General features: G+C 44.5%; 1 protein-coding gene across 1 annotated transcript in view; it reads right to left on the bottom strand.

Moving 5' to 3' along the window:
* Positions 1–17,326, bottom strand: part of TNIP3 (TNFAIP3 interacting protein 3) — a gene marked incomplete at its 5' end in the record, with an annotated part of 59,327 nt that overhangs the window by 16,345 nt on the left and 25,656 nt on the right. The window contains 6 exon segments of the mRNA XM_010136492.1: positions 1,354–1,482; positions 4,625–4,756; positions 5,493–5,558; positions 6,564–6,653; positions 8,205–8,291; positions 14,874–15,006. Coding sequence (XP_010134794.1) covers positions 1,354–1,482; positions 4,625–4,756; positions 5,493–5,558; positions 6,564–6,653; positions 8,205–8,291; positions 14,874–15,006 — 637 coding nt within the window.

The raw sequence follows: 17,326 nt of genomic DNA, 5'->3' as shown, positions 1-17,326 counted from the left end.
GGAAAGAGCAAGTGCCCCTGAGAGCATTTCTTCGTATTTTCCCTAAGGAACAGCTCTGCTTCAGGAAGAGGACAGATCTGTTCAACACTACCACCAGAACAACAAATTAATATCAGCCCAAACGAAACAGATGAACGCGTCTAACGAGAGAAGGGCCACAGTTCCAGAGCAGCCCTCCAACAGAGGCACAGCGGAAGGAGCTTAGGTAAGGAAAAATGTGTTTGATTTCAAAGAACATCAAGTCACTGAACCTGCAATAGCAGGGGACTAGACTTAACAGGGCGCAGACGGTCCCCTTCCAGACTCACGTGCATTCACGGCATGAGACTGGAAGGATGCAAATACACGGAAAATCAGTAAATTACTCGTGGGAAAGTCCGTTACATGAAATTGGTGTTTCAATGGTCTATTTACCCATCTGTCCTGGTTCCAAACACACTGTAAGGTAAGACAGCAAAACGAAACATTATAAAGGGCTGTTTTACAGACAAGACCTCGCAAGTTACTCCGAGGCTTCGAGCAAGTCCTGCCACTGCATTTCAAAAAGAGCGAGGGATTATGTGTTCTGTCCAATTTTTTAATATAGCAACATCACTTTTTTTGCCCTGACTTTTGCACATCATGGCCCTGTAGCTTGTGCATCCCGTGAAGTTACACAGCAATAGTGACTGCAGTGCATTTCCTCAGGAAGCATCTGTGGTTCACCATGAAATACAAAATTGTTAGAAAACATCCACTGCTTTATGTCATCTTTTGATTTAACAACGTTATATTTATTACTTTCCCTCAGTTAAAAAAATAAATCCCTTTTAGCTATTTTACGGCAATTTCCTCAGACATATGTACACGTAATACTTACACGTATGAATCTATATATGTACATGTATAAAAAGACAGGAGCGTGTTTTGTGAAGAGAATCCATCATTCTCAAACAGAATATATGAAAAACAATGTTTTTTAAACTGTCTGCATGGTTTTTTAATGACAGTGTTTCACAGGATGCATATGAAAGCATCTTTGTGCCATTTCCCTTTTGTTCTAAGGAGGGAGAACGAAGAAGGAGCTTAGATGTGACGCGTATAGAGGTTTCACAGGAGAAGCCAAAGATTGTCTTGGCTTTCCTCTTTACATTGCAACCCTACGTCCTGCCAAGGACAGCACGCACCGGTATTAGCTGAAGAAAGTTTTGTTTCCCCAGCTCCCAAATGGTGCTCGTGAGTTTGCTACCGTGCACAGGTTACTCAGCCAGGACTGAAAGGATGGTAGTGTCACTGCCTGACAACAGAGACCCCAGAATTAAAGGAATCTAATTCCTTTAATTAAGGTGGTCAGTGGCTCACTCTTGTTCATACCTTATTGAGACGACTTATTTCACGCTCACAGTGTTCATTCTTTCGGACCATGGAGGCATTCTGCTGCTTTAAGAGCTTGTTCTCTTCCTTCATTTCATGGAGAGCTTCACTAAGGACCTTTGTTTCTTTCTGGGATGCAAAAATACAGAGAGGCATTGCTGAAACGCAGATGGAACCATTTTTAAAGAACAACTTTCAGAGTCTCTGCTGTCTGGCAGATGTGCCGCATTTTTGTTGTCCCAAACACAGCTGGGGAGGGAGGCAACAGGAAGATGGATGGTTAGTAAAGCCCAGATATGATAAAGTCTGTTGAAATTGTTTTGACCACTCACTATATGATGAGACAGAGACGACATACCAGACTAAATCCCTGCTCCCTGCAGTCTGCAGTTGCACGAAGGCATGAGGAAGCTGGCAGGCCAAGCAGATCAGTACCATACCGATGATTATCCCAAACCTCCATTACCCTCATGCCCTCTCAGCGTGAGGCCAGGGCCAAACACTGAAGTCCTAGCCATTCCCAGCGTCATACAACACTGAAGACAAAACCAGGTCCCAGTACCACAGCCTGAGGGCTTGTTCCACCACACAAGAGACCGAGGCGGGTCTCAGCCTGCTCAAGGATTACTGAGCTACCAACCAAGGCTTAAAAATCCACTTCCTCTGACCCCATCACGGTTCTTGTTGACTTGAGCTTGACCCTTCTTCGTGCATGTCCCTACACAGTTGCTCACGAGAAGTGCATCACCGTGGGTTAACTGAGCCACTGAAAAACACCCTTGAGAAAGTGCTGCTTACGCAGGAAGTAGCTTTATTTTCCTTGGTTCTAAAAGGGCTGGAACATTTCATTTCTCCAAAAACTGGGCATCTCTGTGTTAAGCATAGGAGCTCACCCAGAAGCTAGCTCAAGCCGGCATGTGCATGCATGTTTTACGAGGTTAAAGAAAATCAAATCAAATCACTAAAATCCATATGGGCTTTTAGCTCTGCTGTTCACCTTTGCCATTCTCTTTTCCTACCTTCTAGCACACACTCTCCTCCTCAGAGGCTGACACCTCCTGGAACATGGCCATTTATAACTAAAGATTTCCAGTTTGTTCAGGTTTTTGAACCATCTGAATTCTTACATCTGATTGATTGCTTCTTATTCGACACTGAATCTTAGGTATTATGGCACCTGGTGACTAGGCTGGTCTTTGATTCCTGTCTATGGGTACATCGAAAGATCGGAAATACACCTCCAAACCGGTCAGTTTTCCTCTGCGGGCCATGGAGGACACAGGGACAGATGAAGTTCACAAAACCATTGTTCTGTTAGAGCCATACCTCTAGGCTCATTGCAAAAAAAAAAAAAAAAGTTAAAAAAAAAGCCCTGTAAGGAAACAGCAGCACGTTTTCTGTCTTGGGTTTGTTTGGTGCTGCTGGATTTCCTAAATGGCTTAGCAGAGCACCCAGAGAACTGCCACTCTGAGTAAACGTATTTAAAAGGTACTGTCAGGTTGCTGGACTAGATAAGCAAGGAGAGAACAAACACCGTATCACTTTGCTCTGGCAATTGTCCTGTACGGCCCATCCCAGCTCCGTGGGTACAAGGGTGGTAGGCAAAACACTGGAAAAATATAGGGGTTTTACCCTTCAAGTAAAGAAAAATACACACACCCATGTAAATACATAAAATCAAATGCAGGTATGAAGAGAGTTGGGTGCTGCAGAACAACCACCAACCAAAAAGCCCAACAACAAAACCCCCACAATGCCCTAGAAATCAATCTTGATACATCTGTCATCTTGGGTCTCTTCCACATCTGCTGAGTTCTAAAGCAACAAGCCTGCTCACCCCCAGGGCCCTGCTTTGTCTTCATCCTGCCCCGGGGGCAGCACAGAACAACCCGAGCTGGCACAGCCACTGACAGGGGTGTTCCAATCCTTGCTGCTCCTTCACAAATCTCTACTTTCAGCAGCCACCTCTGCGAAGGTGTGGACCTCCTGCACCCCTGCATAACCTCCAAAAAGTGATGAAATTCAGAGTAAATAGAAGCACTTCCTGGCTGAGAATATAATTCATTTAAAAATTGCTGATCTAAGGCTGAAGTTCCCTGCTAGTTAACCTGTCCCTATAAAAACCTTGGTAACAGGAACAGGAAGATGGATTGTCTCCCGTTGAATCCACACTGAGCTAATACAGGCAGTGATTTGGCAAGCACCTAACGACGTAGGTTGCTTGAAAAAACTGGCAATCCAGCACGTGCTTAGCTAAGACCTTACTGTAGTTGGTAAGCAAGCAAGCTTTTATCTTCATAAGCAGAACATTTATCTAAGGGCTTTGCAGTTCTCTTCCTGCAGCAGCTAACTTACAGCTTATCTGAGCCTGGAAGTGATGCAATTGCCACTCGTTTTCACGTTTGCTTTGTATTATCAAGCAAAGAGAGAAGCCCAACTTCAGCCATCAGAGCACCATCCAGAAACTCTTACAAGAGGTTGTGAAGTGTGTGAAACCATGAAGCATGACGAGACTAGGAAGCACCGCTCCGTGGTGCTTGTGAAACGGGGCACAAGGTTTTGTGTATGCATTGGGCATGCACACACCAACCACTCAGGCTGGGGCTTCTACGGGGGTGCGAATTCAGCTCAGGGATCTAACTTTAGATGCAAATGCCTACACGAGAGGCAGTTCTCAAGGAGTCCTGAAGTGTCCAACCACTCTCAGGGGGAGGTGAATGCTGTTCTAGAGCTGCTGGTCAGCCCAGGTGCTTTCAGCCCTAGTAACTGCACCGACATCACTAATATTCTGGGGGAGCTGAGATAGCCAGCACACATATAAAAGCCTGTATTGTCAACACCAAAACGTGGGTAGTGAATTCATTCCCTCACGTATTCATTGCCGTGCACCTCATGTAACATCTGCAATGACATTCCCATTCCATTTGAAATCACTGTAGCGTTTTCCATCACAAAGAAAGGCGCCCCGACCCAATCAGCAAGGAAGGAAATCTCTGCAGTGCTCGTATCGATCTGCTCTTTACTCCCACACGCACACTAATGCCACGCTCTCTGCCAACCGCTATTGAAATTACTCACTCTCTATACATAGTTCTCTGATCAGGCAGATCAGCCGCTGCCTTGGGTACAATATTGAAGTGCACTCCACACCACAATCTCATCTCACGGCTGTGCAACAACCCACGCTTGCTACTCAGGAGAGGAGAGAGAGGAAAGGCAAGACAGCGTTCAACACCGAGCACAGCCAGGGTAACAGAGTGCACCCTCCTACCGTTTCCTGCAACGGCCTCTCTCTGCCCAGGGCTCGCAGTCTCCCACCTTCTGGATGCTGCCGATGCCTCTCTTCCTCCAGCTCACCGACTCTCCTCTCTGACTCGTCCAGTTTTGCTTTCATTTCTGCCAGCTGAAAAGCAAGTGACAGACCACGGTGGGCTGACTGGCGATCCTGAAAGGCACAGCACCTCAGAGGTGCCTTCAAACCCTGTCAGCCCTCAGCAGATCGGTGTAAAGGAGTGGATGTGGTTGCATGTGAAATCCCCAGCCACTGACTTGCCCCTCCCTACCTCCAAGCTCCACTGCTCTGTCTGCAGTGGAGACTATTAATGATCCCGGGCAAAGTCTCTGTTGGTGTTACCTCAGTTGGTCTCACACTGTTCTTCTGCCAAAAGATAGCTATAGTACATCCAAATGAATTTTCCTTTTTAAAGTTCTTTTTTTTTCTTCCTTTTGCAATTTAGACTCCCTCTGTGGTGATGCACATCCAAATGATCTAGCCAGAGGCAGAAAATGGTCCCCTATTAAATGAGGACGAGCCATTTAAATTCCTCTTCTCTTTGGGGAAAGAAAAAAAAAACCCAAATCAAAGGAAAACATTAGAGAGAAAATTTTCCTAATAAGCACATGAGATCATTCTGCAAACTTCCTTTTCATAGCAGGGAACAGGATATGAAAGGTGTCAGTCAATGAACCAACTTGGTTTTTGGAATACCAGGCAAAATTGTAAGACAAAGAAAGATGGTGCCTTTCCCCTCCCCCGCCACGAGATATCTAGTATAGCCATGGCTGGTTGGTATTTAAGCATCGAGGTAACTATCAGCAGGTGGCAGACATATTCCAGTGGAAGAAGTCAGCATCATTACCTGTTTTTCATAAAGCTGTTTCATACTTCTAAATTGATGATCCCATTGCTTGTTCACCTCCAAAAGCTGTAATTATCAGGCAGTCACAGTAAATAACCCTTGTTTCAACATGGTCAATAAATAAAAAAGAGACTGGCATTTTAATCCTCCAGCTACGGGTATTCACAACCTCCTCATCCTGCGGCCGGTTCATGTCAGAAACAGCAGGTTTAAGGCTTGGCAAGCCCATCTGCCAGAGCTCTCTTACTTCACGTACACGTACGTTCACGTACACGCACGTTCAGGATGCAACATTCAGGACACATCCAAATACACCATAAGCTGCCGGTGATCATTAACAACGCTGTACAAACCCCACGCTGCAACTCCGAAATGGCCAAAGGACCTTCTCATTAGTTTGCTCTAATTCCGTGAACGTATTTCCAGTTAGAAGGTCTCTGACTTCAAACAAGTGAATTGAAGACTCCTATTGACTGCAGTTACCAGCGGCTGCAAACCCCACTTGACTTTTTCAGTACCACTAAACCAAGCTAGGGTATGTGCGCGGGATGGGAAGATGGGCTACCTGTGACCAAGACACTACTGGCTACTACTAACAATGCCTCCTTGACCTTTACAAATGTGATCATTAAGAAAATTTGCCCTTTGTGCTGCAAAAACCTCTGCTCTTCTAGATTCACAGTCGCGTTACAATAAGTCATCGTTTGTTTGCAGGAACAGTTTTCCAAATATAACTCTAGCCATTAGCTTGGCAGAGAGAAGTAGGAATATAGGAACTAGTTCAAAAATAATTTTTAAGCGCTTGCACACTTTGGGCTGGGAAGCAATGCACAGCAGAAAGTCTCCACACTGAAATTGTCTCACCAAAGCGCAGGATGAGGTTCCCACAGGAAAAACACAGGCCTCGCTGGACCGGTGGGTAAAACCGACCGCAGCAACAAAACAGCGTAATATGAGATAGCATGTTCAGAGATAACGCATTCAGCGACTTCCTGCCCCAGGCATAGCACTGACACTGGGATACCTGTCTGAGAGGTTAGAGCTGTAAAGCTGAGGGTAAATTAAGATTACCTCTCGTCTCTGTCTTTCCAGTGAGAGGATCTGTTGTTCCAGAGAACTGGCTGATACGGGCTTCTTTTTGGTCAATAATACGTGTCTTGACTGGAGAGAAAAAAAAAGTTCAAGAATGAATGCTTTCGACATCTGCTCTTTGAGCCAAGACTATCACATAAAACTTCCATCCACTCCGCCACATGCATGGAAAGAAATGAAACAGCCGCATTTTCTGACGTTGTGTTTGTATTCCAGTCCCTTTACACCTGCTGACAGCAGATTGGGAAGAGTACATCTTCTTTAACCCTGCGTCTTAACTGAAGCACCATGCAAATAGCCACTGAAATAAAGAAAATTGTGCCTGTTTGTACCATCTGAGACACAGAACACAAAATGGGATTTTAATTATCTCACAGATGGTAACACAAACAACTAGCACAAGCCACAAAAGTTGAGCTTAAGTTGAAGTGGGCGTAAGCCATTCCCCTCACTTACAAGAACTGGAATAATTAGTAGTATTACCCCGTAAGTGCTTGCAGGGCCAAGGCATAATCTTCAGCACAATGGGTTCAAAAGAAGCAATCCAGAAAACAAACAGGCCATTTGGAGAAATTAGGACATCAATCGGCATTTGTTCCATTTTTTAAGTGTGGAGTTTTGCCCACACAGGACAACAGCAGCTAAATCCTCATTTTTTTTAATGGCAAGGTTGTATATTGTAATTTCCAAGACATTTTTATGGATTGGCATGAAAACAAACATGATCTATTTGATATATAGAGAGAGATATATCGGGAGAACTGTACTGGGAAAAATAATAAATGTGCAGAAGAATAAAACATACCACGTCCAGGTAACAGGTCAGGGTTTGGTTTTTTTCCCTCCCTAAATTCTCAACCAATACATGAGAAACTAGAATAAAAGTGCGAGCACTTCTGAGGTCTTAAATCTCCTGGAATAAATTAAAATTTTCTAGTTGAAGAAAATAATGCCAGATACCAATGAAGATGATCAAAGGCTAGTTTTGTTGTGTCTCTTCCCAGGCAAAAATTCGGACCACGGATTTGTTCCACAGCCAGTCCTGCTGAGCCCTGATGTGGAGCACTTGACTCCCATGCCAGAAGACACGCAATCCCTCTTCCTGCAGAAGTCCAGGACTTGTTTAACTTAAAGTACCTGCAGCAATTACCTGGGTCAATGCAGTTATTTGCGTGTTGAATTGATTTCAGAATCTGAGCCTTGGGCTCAGTGTATTTAAGTGCGTATTTAAGAGTCCCGCTTCAGCGAAGAGGACAACTCGCAAATCTGACAGCTGTGTAGACACTTGGCACTGACTGGCCCACAGAGGCTGTGGGTCACTAAAATGAACTGCTTTCTGCCCTTTGTGTAACAACAAATTAAAATGACCAGATACTTTTAGAGGGGGGAAAAAACAAAACCAAAAACCACTAGGGAAGGTTTTCTTTCAAAAATGCCACATTCAAAAACATTTCTAACATTTGCTTCTGTTCTTATACAGCACAAGTCACTCAGAGAGATCTACTGGAACACAAAAATGAGCCCACAATTGTTAATCTACAAAGCGCGATACCTGCACCAACTCGAACCTTTCCTGTTAACCAGAGAACACCTCAGAGGACAGCCAAAACAGCCACTTACTTCTAGTGGGTCTGCTGGGGCCTCCATGTCACTCACACCTGCCCTCGCGCATCCAAGACGGCCTCGAGCATTTGCTTCCCTGTGGGTCTTTGGAAGAAGAGCAGTGAAGCAGATATTTTAGATTGGCTACAGGAGCAGGAGAATTGACTTAAGACCCAGATGACCCGCAAGTGCTGCTCGTGGAAGCAGCCAAGGTTCAGAAATAAGCGGTGGAATTTTGATTTTAACCTTTTCCTCCTTCCTGGCTGGGGCTTCCCAGAAGGGCTGAAGCACGCTGCCTATGAGTAATGCGCCAGGCAAGGCAGTGCTCTGCTCAGCGGGCATGTAAATCACAATCCCCCGGCCAGCTCCCCCCAAGAGGAAGTTGCATGGCTAAGGGAAGGAAGGGTGGGTTTTTTTTCAGTAAATAGGAGGACAGGGTTTTCTATCCCTGCTTCCAGTTGTAAAAAAGGACTTACGTAAGCATGGCAAGTATTGAGTGACACTAGGACAACGTGAACTGTCATGATAGAAAAATTAGTGAGTCATGCTTATAAAGAGGCTTAGCAAAGTCTGTTAACAGCCACGGGGAAGAGCACAACCATACAAACCCCACGATGTTTAGGGGAAAACCACCATTGGAAAACTGATTTACTTTCCCTGAAGCAAAGCTGAGCAACGATGAAGAATGACGGGAGGTGGTGTTCTTCTCCTATGGACATCATATTTTCAGTTCTAGCACTTACCATTGTCTAAGCATGGGTGTAGCTTCTAGCTACTCAGCTTTTCACTTCAGTACTCAAGGTACCCAACACCTCAACCCTGTGTCTTAGGTTCCCGTTTGGAAAAAGAGGTTAGCCGTAACAAGTTCAACTCACAGGAAAGATTAACAAAGAAAAGGCATCCACAGGCTTCACATGCAAAGTCAGGATGAAACAGCAAAGTGCAAAGTACTATCGTCTTCAGTCTTAGAATTCTGAATAATGATGGATTTGATAAGAAAGCGTGAAAGAAAAACGATTTTCCTGATTGTGGAAAGACCCCTGGGTCTCAGTCTTTTTCACTGGGGCCAGGGGTTGCTTATCTCCTTTCCAAGGAATGGAATGAAAGGCAGCCTCTGCAAGTTGACATAACATAATACAGATCTGTGGGAGCTCTTTCATTTCCCAAAAAAGTATTTAGACAAAGTAAAGTAATCCTGTGAAACGTTGGAATTTAACAGCCACATTCCAGATCTCTGGATCATGGTGTATGACTAGGCAACTCCTCTTTCGCATGATACAAAACCCAGTTTGGAAGAAAGGTACTATTTTATAATATCTGCATATAAAAACCATCCTCCCTGCCATGATGTTCATTCTTTTTATTTTTTCCTGGTTTATATTGCAGCTGGAAGACTCGTGGGGTATAAAGAGAGAAATTTAAAAATTAATGCTATTTTAATAAAGACATTTTAGATTTTATGTAAGACTCATCCTACCCATCAAAAACCAAAATAATTTCATCTGTACCTATATCAAAACTAGTCTTTGAGCCTATCCCTTCCAGGTATAGCATTGGGTTAAAGAAGGAAGAGCTACTGGCTGATAACACAACAGCAATTTCCACAATCGCATTTCTTGACATTTCTGTAGTGATTAACATATTGTAAGAAACACGAGCCAGAAATGTCAGGCAATGAAACAGCATAAGCCTCTTTACCACCACAGTAAGGTTAAGTGAAACAGGAAGGCTGTTCTCCGGGAAACAGACATGCGAGAAGGCCGACTTCTAAAATGAAAAACCATACCGCGCTACCTGAGAGAATGTAGTAATAGTTAAATGAGGAGATATCCATCATGGAGAAGGAAGAGGAAGCACCAGGCCCTTTAAAAATGAGACCAAGTATCACAGCATTATTAAAAGTTTAGGTCAAGTCAAAGCTTATACCTAGTGACTTCAAAGCTCTTTGAAGAAGTAGGCAACAGCCCAACAATACACACGGGGAAACAGCTCAGCTGAATGCTAAGTCATGCAGTTATTAGCATCAGCCCAGAGAATGATGAAGTCTCCTGTCACACATGGTCCATCTGCCTGTCCCAGCCACGGCTGCAGCACCCGTTAGCGGGCTGTCTCTGCGTCATTCGGTGTTCTGACTGTACGAAGGCCCACAAAGAGTCAAGAGTCAGCTGCTGAGGAGAGGGTACTGTAACTAGACACAAACGACATGAACAGCAACTATCTATTGTCTTCTCACAACATAGGCACCAAGTCCTTGAGGTTGGTGCCCACTGACTACTGACAGGGAATGATTCTCTCTCGGATTGGAGGATTCGAAGGTGCCTTTTACAGGGTTTTTAACTAGTTGCAACACTGTTCCTTTCCACTCTCCCCACCCCACCATCACACTGTGAGTGAGCTGGGGAGACCTAGGGGGAGAGGTCAAGTGCCTGGAAGAGTCGAGGCTAGATGGCATCTCCACGTCTGCCTCTTTCCATGCCAAAACGACACGCACGTTTGTGTGTTTCCACTCTCCGTGAGCCAGCCACAGTAACTGAGCAGCAACACCCCGAGTCCTTTCCCACGCTAGGGCCACGCATGACAGTCTTGAGACAAGTTCTTCTGTCTGCTGGAAGAGCTGTTTGCATGCAGTTTGGCATGGCCAGTGAATGCAATTCACACCGGCCTCACTCACTGGGCAAATCTTTCACCTAACATTACAGCCTTGTTTGAAAGACGTATCGCTCCCTGCTAACGATCAGCAAGCTCTGAGCTAGGCATGTTGTAAAGGCGTGAGTACAGGCAGGAGCTAGGCATGAGTAAAGGCACGCTATGTAACGGTCCTTCCACCCTAGGTATACGTACTAAAAACAGCGCCGCATTTTCCTGCCTTTTATTTTTCGGAAAGAGAAGAGTATGTCTGAAATCTATACGACTAGAAGAAATGCCAATGAGTAGGGAACAAAAGCTCAAGCTCTTCAGAGGTGGTGGTATTCGCCCAATAAACCTGGGAGAGGTTGAAGCAAAATTGTTGTGTCTCTCTGTGAAGACAGTTAATAGCGCTGAAAAGACAGTCAAGGAGATGACTTAGAGTAAAGGCCATTTAGTCGTCTTTGGGAAACTTGCAATGAAAGAAGAATCAAAGCCTTAGAGCTGTGCCCAACACCGAATCCTCCACAATCATCAGCACCACAAGAAGAGAAAAGTTCACATTTTCAGAGTGCTGGATCTTCATTCTGGGAAAGGCTCCTGTTACAGTATGACAAAACAAACACAACTTCAGATAATGAAAACCACTTGTCACTTCTGAAAACTCCCTGCATTCAGTAACTGCACTGAAACCAAGAACCATTCAAATGCTTGATTGAAGTACGTTTTTTCCTTGATGATGAGAAAATGGTAAAAATAATCTTTTTTTTTTCTTCCTAGTCGATCAGGTATTGCCTGTGAGGTTTGCTGGGTGTTTTTTGGTTTGTTTGGGGGTTTTTATTCATTGTTCTGTTCAGCTGCAGAATTGTAGAAACTAGATTTATGCTGAGGTTCTTTGTGTTAAAATTTGGTGTCTTCCGGGGAGCCTCCTGTTTGCTTACACTTTGGTTGAGCTTAGCTTTTGGCTTTATTCCTAAAGCTGTTACTATGCCAGCAGCGCTTGCTGTAACATCCATCACAACCCCACTTCCCATTCTGGTACACATGGTGAAATGGTAAAAAACAGAGAGATTTTAACTGAAGAATAAAATCAGCCCTTAAAGCAGAAGAAGATTCTGCCTCTTCCTGTCTAAACCTGGTCCACATGCTTCACCCAGAGAAACATGTTTGAAAGGGATTTTCCCTGAAGTAACTATGTCAGCCTCGACCTTTTGTGCTGTTCGGTTAGGTACGCAGAGAAAAATATGTGCAGATGCAAACGTGTGCCTCAGTATGTGGCAACCGGATAAAACGAGAGCAAAATGGGGGTTTAGAGTAAGTAGAACACAGCACAGGCTGCTGCTTCAGGATTTCCTTTATCCCTTGTTTTCCACTATCGCTGGGATGAACCATACGGGCATGGCTACTCAAGTACCCAAAGATTTACAAACTCGGGCCTGATGATGAAGAATAGTTGGACGATAATCTGTAACTGCAGCAAACAGGCTATTTTGAGTTTTACACCACTGTTGTTGCATGCACAGACAACCCTTAAATGAAGTATTTTTCTTTCTCACTTCACACCCAAAACAGTTTACGTGCTTGAAAGTTTATTGTGGGGGGGTTTTCATCAATTGATCCCATGGAATATATCATCTCTGCCACCTTCGCTCTACGTTGACACACTGCTATTTATCTGAGCTGCTATTCTTCCCTTCCTATTTGGTACTTTCATCCACCCTCATCTGCCACAGAAAACATCCTTCTATAGGTTTCCCTTTTTCGGTCAACGGCTCTAGCAAAACTAAATACATTTCATTAAACTGAGAAGAGCTTATACTAGTATAAAATAATGCTGTAGTCACGTGTCTCCTCTCATTTCAGCTTAACCCTTAGAAAAACCCAGACAGTTTGCTCACCTAGACAAACTACCTGTGGGGGCACAGGCATTCCAGCCCCTTATACTAGAGCCGCTTACGTGAGTGTCTGGGACGCCGGTACCCCACAGGCTCCAATTGCTGTGACCTGCCTGTAAGGACGTTTCACTGCAATCTCCTCCCTCTTCCTCCTCTCCCGGAGTGAAGAACATCATGAAGAGCTGCTATTGAAGTATTATAGATAAAGGAATCATAGGCTGAAAGATGTGCTGAGAATTAGTTCATTCTGCAGACCTACATTTTCTCTCTGACAAATATTTGCCTTTAAACCCACAACTGTATATTTTCAAGGAAAAAAATCCTGGAGGAAAAGAAAATTTGTTTACAGACATTTCTACATAACAGTCTTGAAAGCTCAGAAGGAAATGCCATTTTGCAATGTGCAGTTCCAGAAGAAAAAGTCACAGAACAAAAACGACTTGCTGGCTCCACCAAATAACTTCCTGAGGAATGACCAACGCTATAGGGAATGGCACACTTTCTTCCCCATTATTAACTTCTTCCTAATTCCCAAATACAGAATTTTCCCCTCATCAAGTGTAAATCAGCATTGCATTTCACAAACAAACTTTTTTTTAAATACTATTTTAAAACCTTTGTATTTGAAAGTATACTCAATTTGTTTAAAACATTGTGCGTTTTAGAAAAGGAGGTAATCTGAGACATGTACTCCCAGCATCTTACACTGGGGTTGTTGGAGCTTATCACCACAACTGTCAAGCTGTTACTCAGTTGTAGTCCCAATCGATAACCAGCCAAGTGGAAAGTATGAATAAAAAGTAGTCAGTGTATTTCTAGTTCAGAAATATCATCAACCTTCCTCCTTTAGCCTATAAAAAGCACACGCACACACCCCCCTTTGACTGGCAAACAAGTGCTGTAAATGCAAAAGCATAAGAGCCCTGCAGATGAAATACTGGTTTTTATTCTGTGTGAAGTGCTGAAGCATGCCACGGAAACGGCGGAGGTGAGCACATCCTTTCTTTTTCTTCCTCACACCCTCCCAAATCCTTGCCTACATATCCTTCTGCTGGAGAGCGGCTCCCGTGGGGGACCGGGTGCTCCCACAGACCCACTTGTGGCTTGCTGTCCTGCTCTGCAATTTCATAGCGCGGTGGTCCTCAATTCTGCACCGGCTGTTCCTCTGTGCGGGGCTGGGAATCCCCATCTCTCCCTGGGGCTTCTCTCGCGGTGTTTCTAATCCCACCAGTCTGACCCTGGGGCACCTCCTTAGGCTCAGCTCAGCTTCATGCCCTGAGGTCATGAGTCATTTTGGAGATGGCAGTTTACATGCAAAAGGATCTATGTGTAATTTCGAATTTCATAGAAGAGAGTCATCTCTCCTTTAGCTCCTCATCCATTTCCTGCCTCGCACCTGGGGGTGCAGCCTGCAGAGGTTCCTTCCCCTCCCTGCCCCCGCAGTGGAGTCACAGGCGGGTAAGCATGTCACCCCTCGCAGGCGGCGTGGCTAATCGCTCCTCTCCTGCATACCTCTTCCTTTTCCCTCCCCCAGTTTGCAGAAAACAGGATTTCCCTTCTACTGCACAATAAGAAGCAACTTGCTGTTTTGGAAGAGAGACGAGGGAAACCGAGAGGGAAACCTAGAACAAGTTTCTGTCGTGCTTGTTAACCGCTGCTTCACTGCGAGCAAAGACAACCATGTAAAGCCACCTGCTAAGAGTTCTCTGCAATACCACAGAAGCTGGGTTTGAATCATCACTTTTCTTCTTCTTTCTTCCTATTTATCTAAAAGCCTTTCTGACACTCCCAAAGATCCCCCATGCCTCTGCTCATCCTCTGTTAAACCAGAGCCACCAAGTGCAACAAACTAAGGAAATGTCAGTGCTCGTGGGGTATAGAGTTCTGTGGATCTGTGTTATCCAAACGGTACAGCTGGCTCCAGAGGGTGGCATGCTGGATAACCAGGGGGGTTTGCTGACCTTTCAAAGCACTATAAAACATCTCTCCTCACTCAGTCTTTCTCGTTACAGAAAGTTATGTAAAAAAAAAATGTAAAAAATGTGTAGCAAGTTCATTGCATCATTTAAGAAATCAAAAAGTTTCATGCATAATCAAATCACTCAGGAAACATCCCCTGAATGTTCTTTCCCGGCAGATAAATGTTGCAAAAGCAGACTGCGTTTACCTTAAGGGAACACGAAGTTCTCTGGGGGTTCGGACTCTCTTGGGCAAGAGGTTCGGAGTCCTCACACGACTGGGAAGCGTTATTCTTCTCTATCAGGTTTCTTATTTCAACATCGAGCTCTTGACTTTCACACCTGCTTAGAAAGAAATAGCAATGCTGAACTTTACACCAAAACCTGGAGCGCAGAGAAAGGGAATTTGTCAGCTGTGACACGGCAGAGAGCAGAGCCAGTCCTGCTCCGAGCTGCCTGCTTTCCTGGCACGCAGGCAGGGAGCTCTGGAGCAGTGTCACCAGGCGATCTCTGAAGTGCTTCATGGCAGAAATTAATTTAATTTAATTTATTTGCACAAGCCACCGTTAGGAATTTTACTGCCTTGGATAAAATCCAAGTCAACTCTTTTGGGGATTGTATAAGGACTGTCATGTGCCCTCAGCACCACCCACCCACCCACAGCCTCAACAACTTTATATTCAACTTAGGATCAATGGTTAAAATGGTTTTGAACTCCAAACTTAGGTGCTCAGTCCACAAAAAGTTTTTTGATGGCAGATTTTGCTTTCCATAACATTTTGTAATCGACACCTGACATGTATTTTCACATTTTCTTTTCCTGAAAGTTCCTTCTAGAAATATTCATATCTTCTAAAAATCGCTCTGTCGCGAACACTAAAATGGTATTTCTTGGTGGGACAATTACTTCGAGCTCACTGCTAAGGACACCCAGGACTTCTGTGCCCTTAAGGACCTGCTCCCAATTCACAGAACTAACTAGCAGTTATGGTTGATTCACTTCATATGCTATAAAGGTGGAATGAGACTTTCCAAGAACGGACTGAGGCACAATTAAAACGAACCCCCAAAAGCCCTAGACCCACCCCAAGTTTTCAAGAAATACCCATGTCTTTTGCAAGCTCAGACCTTCATTTCCTAATTGGTTTAAACCAATTCTAAATGTAAGTAAGTAACGCATGACCAGAAAGCAAACTGCAAGGCTCAAAAATATTACCGGCCTGTTATAGCAAGATGACTTCTTGATTTCAGCAGAAAATACTTGATTCTTCATTGAACTACCAGAAAAAACCGAAAGCAGTAAGAACTCATCCGTTATACTTACTGCAGGTGACAGCCAATCCACACACACTGCAGGTTGTGAGGAAACTCTTGAAGGGTGATTGACAAAGTTATCTGATAAACAAACCCATCTATCCTAATCATAAGAGTAAATCAGCGTGGCAAATTCTGTGCTGATGAGAATAAAACGAATATTCTCGATATTTACACCACAGAGACTGTAACAGAAATATATTTTCATTAAGTGGAAATGGAAAATCACTGGCAGAGGTACCACAATAAAACACCAGCAGAAGTACCTAAGGACAAGTAAAACTTAAGAGCTTTTTTTTGACTTGCCGCACAGTAGTTGGACAAGCTGGAATTCCAGGGCAGTTTCAGAGCTGCCACACAACCCGCCTGCACTAAAAAAAAATAAGTTTCATGGCAGAAACGAGGTATTCAGCTGTGGGTGGGTGGCAGGTGAGCCCCAGCAGCACCAGCAGCACCAGCACCACGTGGCAGCTCATGAAGAAAACTGCAGACGGAAAACAATGAACCTCGTGAAAGAAATTCTGCCCTTTTCTGTCTTGCTAAATCTTGCAAAATTCTGGATAGACCCATGCAAGCAGCACTTTTTCTTTTTTAAGCAATTCTGCGCTAAGATTCCCGGACAATAAACTATCAGGCAGCAGCATGACCAAGCACTTTGCTCACAGCCTGCGTTTTTAATCGGCTACATAAGGTAAAATTTGCAACATAAATAGCAACACCCCTTTTCTCTCGAGTGCCCTTCACCTAAACACAGCATCTTCAGCTCATCTGGGTTCCTGAGCCGGGCCCAGCCTGAGACCACTTGGAGTAACAGAATTGGACACACGCTGTGCAAAGCGCTGGGTGCTTCCGAGGATGCTCCGGAGAATTGAATAGTCACATCATGGAAGCAGTTGCTCAGGGTGCGATCTTAGGGAAAGTGTGTGAAATTATACTTGCATAGTAAGAGAGAAATTGCTGCAGCCTCCTTAGAAATGTGGGAAAAGGGAGAGGTCAAGTAAAGTGAGGTGAAACGTTCCTGAGCAGTACTGAGGGATTCTAAACAGAGCTGCTAAAACCACAGGCCAATATTTTCAGACTGAGCTTTTAAAACGCCAGGTTTCCACCTGTGCTTAGGCAACCAGCCAAAGCAGGCCAGTGGCTCTCCTCTTTCCTCGCTCCACACACCTCCTGTGCGAAATCAGTGGAGCAACCAGCTTAATGCTTAGCTGAGAGAAAAAAAAACTGTCCTATAACTGCCTTCTGGTCAAGGGTGTTTTGTCCACTGCCCAGGCTTGCAGTCGCACATCCTGCTCCAGCCGCAGCAAAGCCAGCCAGAGTTCAGCCTCTCCACAGCCCCAGTCACCTT

Source organism: Buceros rhinoceros, unplaced genomic scaffold (genome assembly GCF_000710305.1).
Source record: "Buceros rhinoceros silvestris isolate BGI_N320 unplaced genomic scaffold, ASM71030v1 scaffold7620, whole genome shotgun sequence".
NCBI lineage: Eukaryota > Metazoa > Chordata > Aves > Bucerotiformes > Bucerotidae > Buceros > Buceros rhinoceros.
Note: the sequence above shows the minus strand (reverse complement) of the source record. Positions and strands in the feature narration are given on the sequence as shown.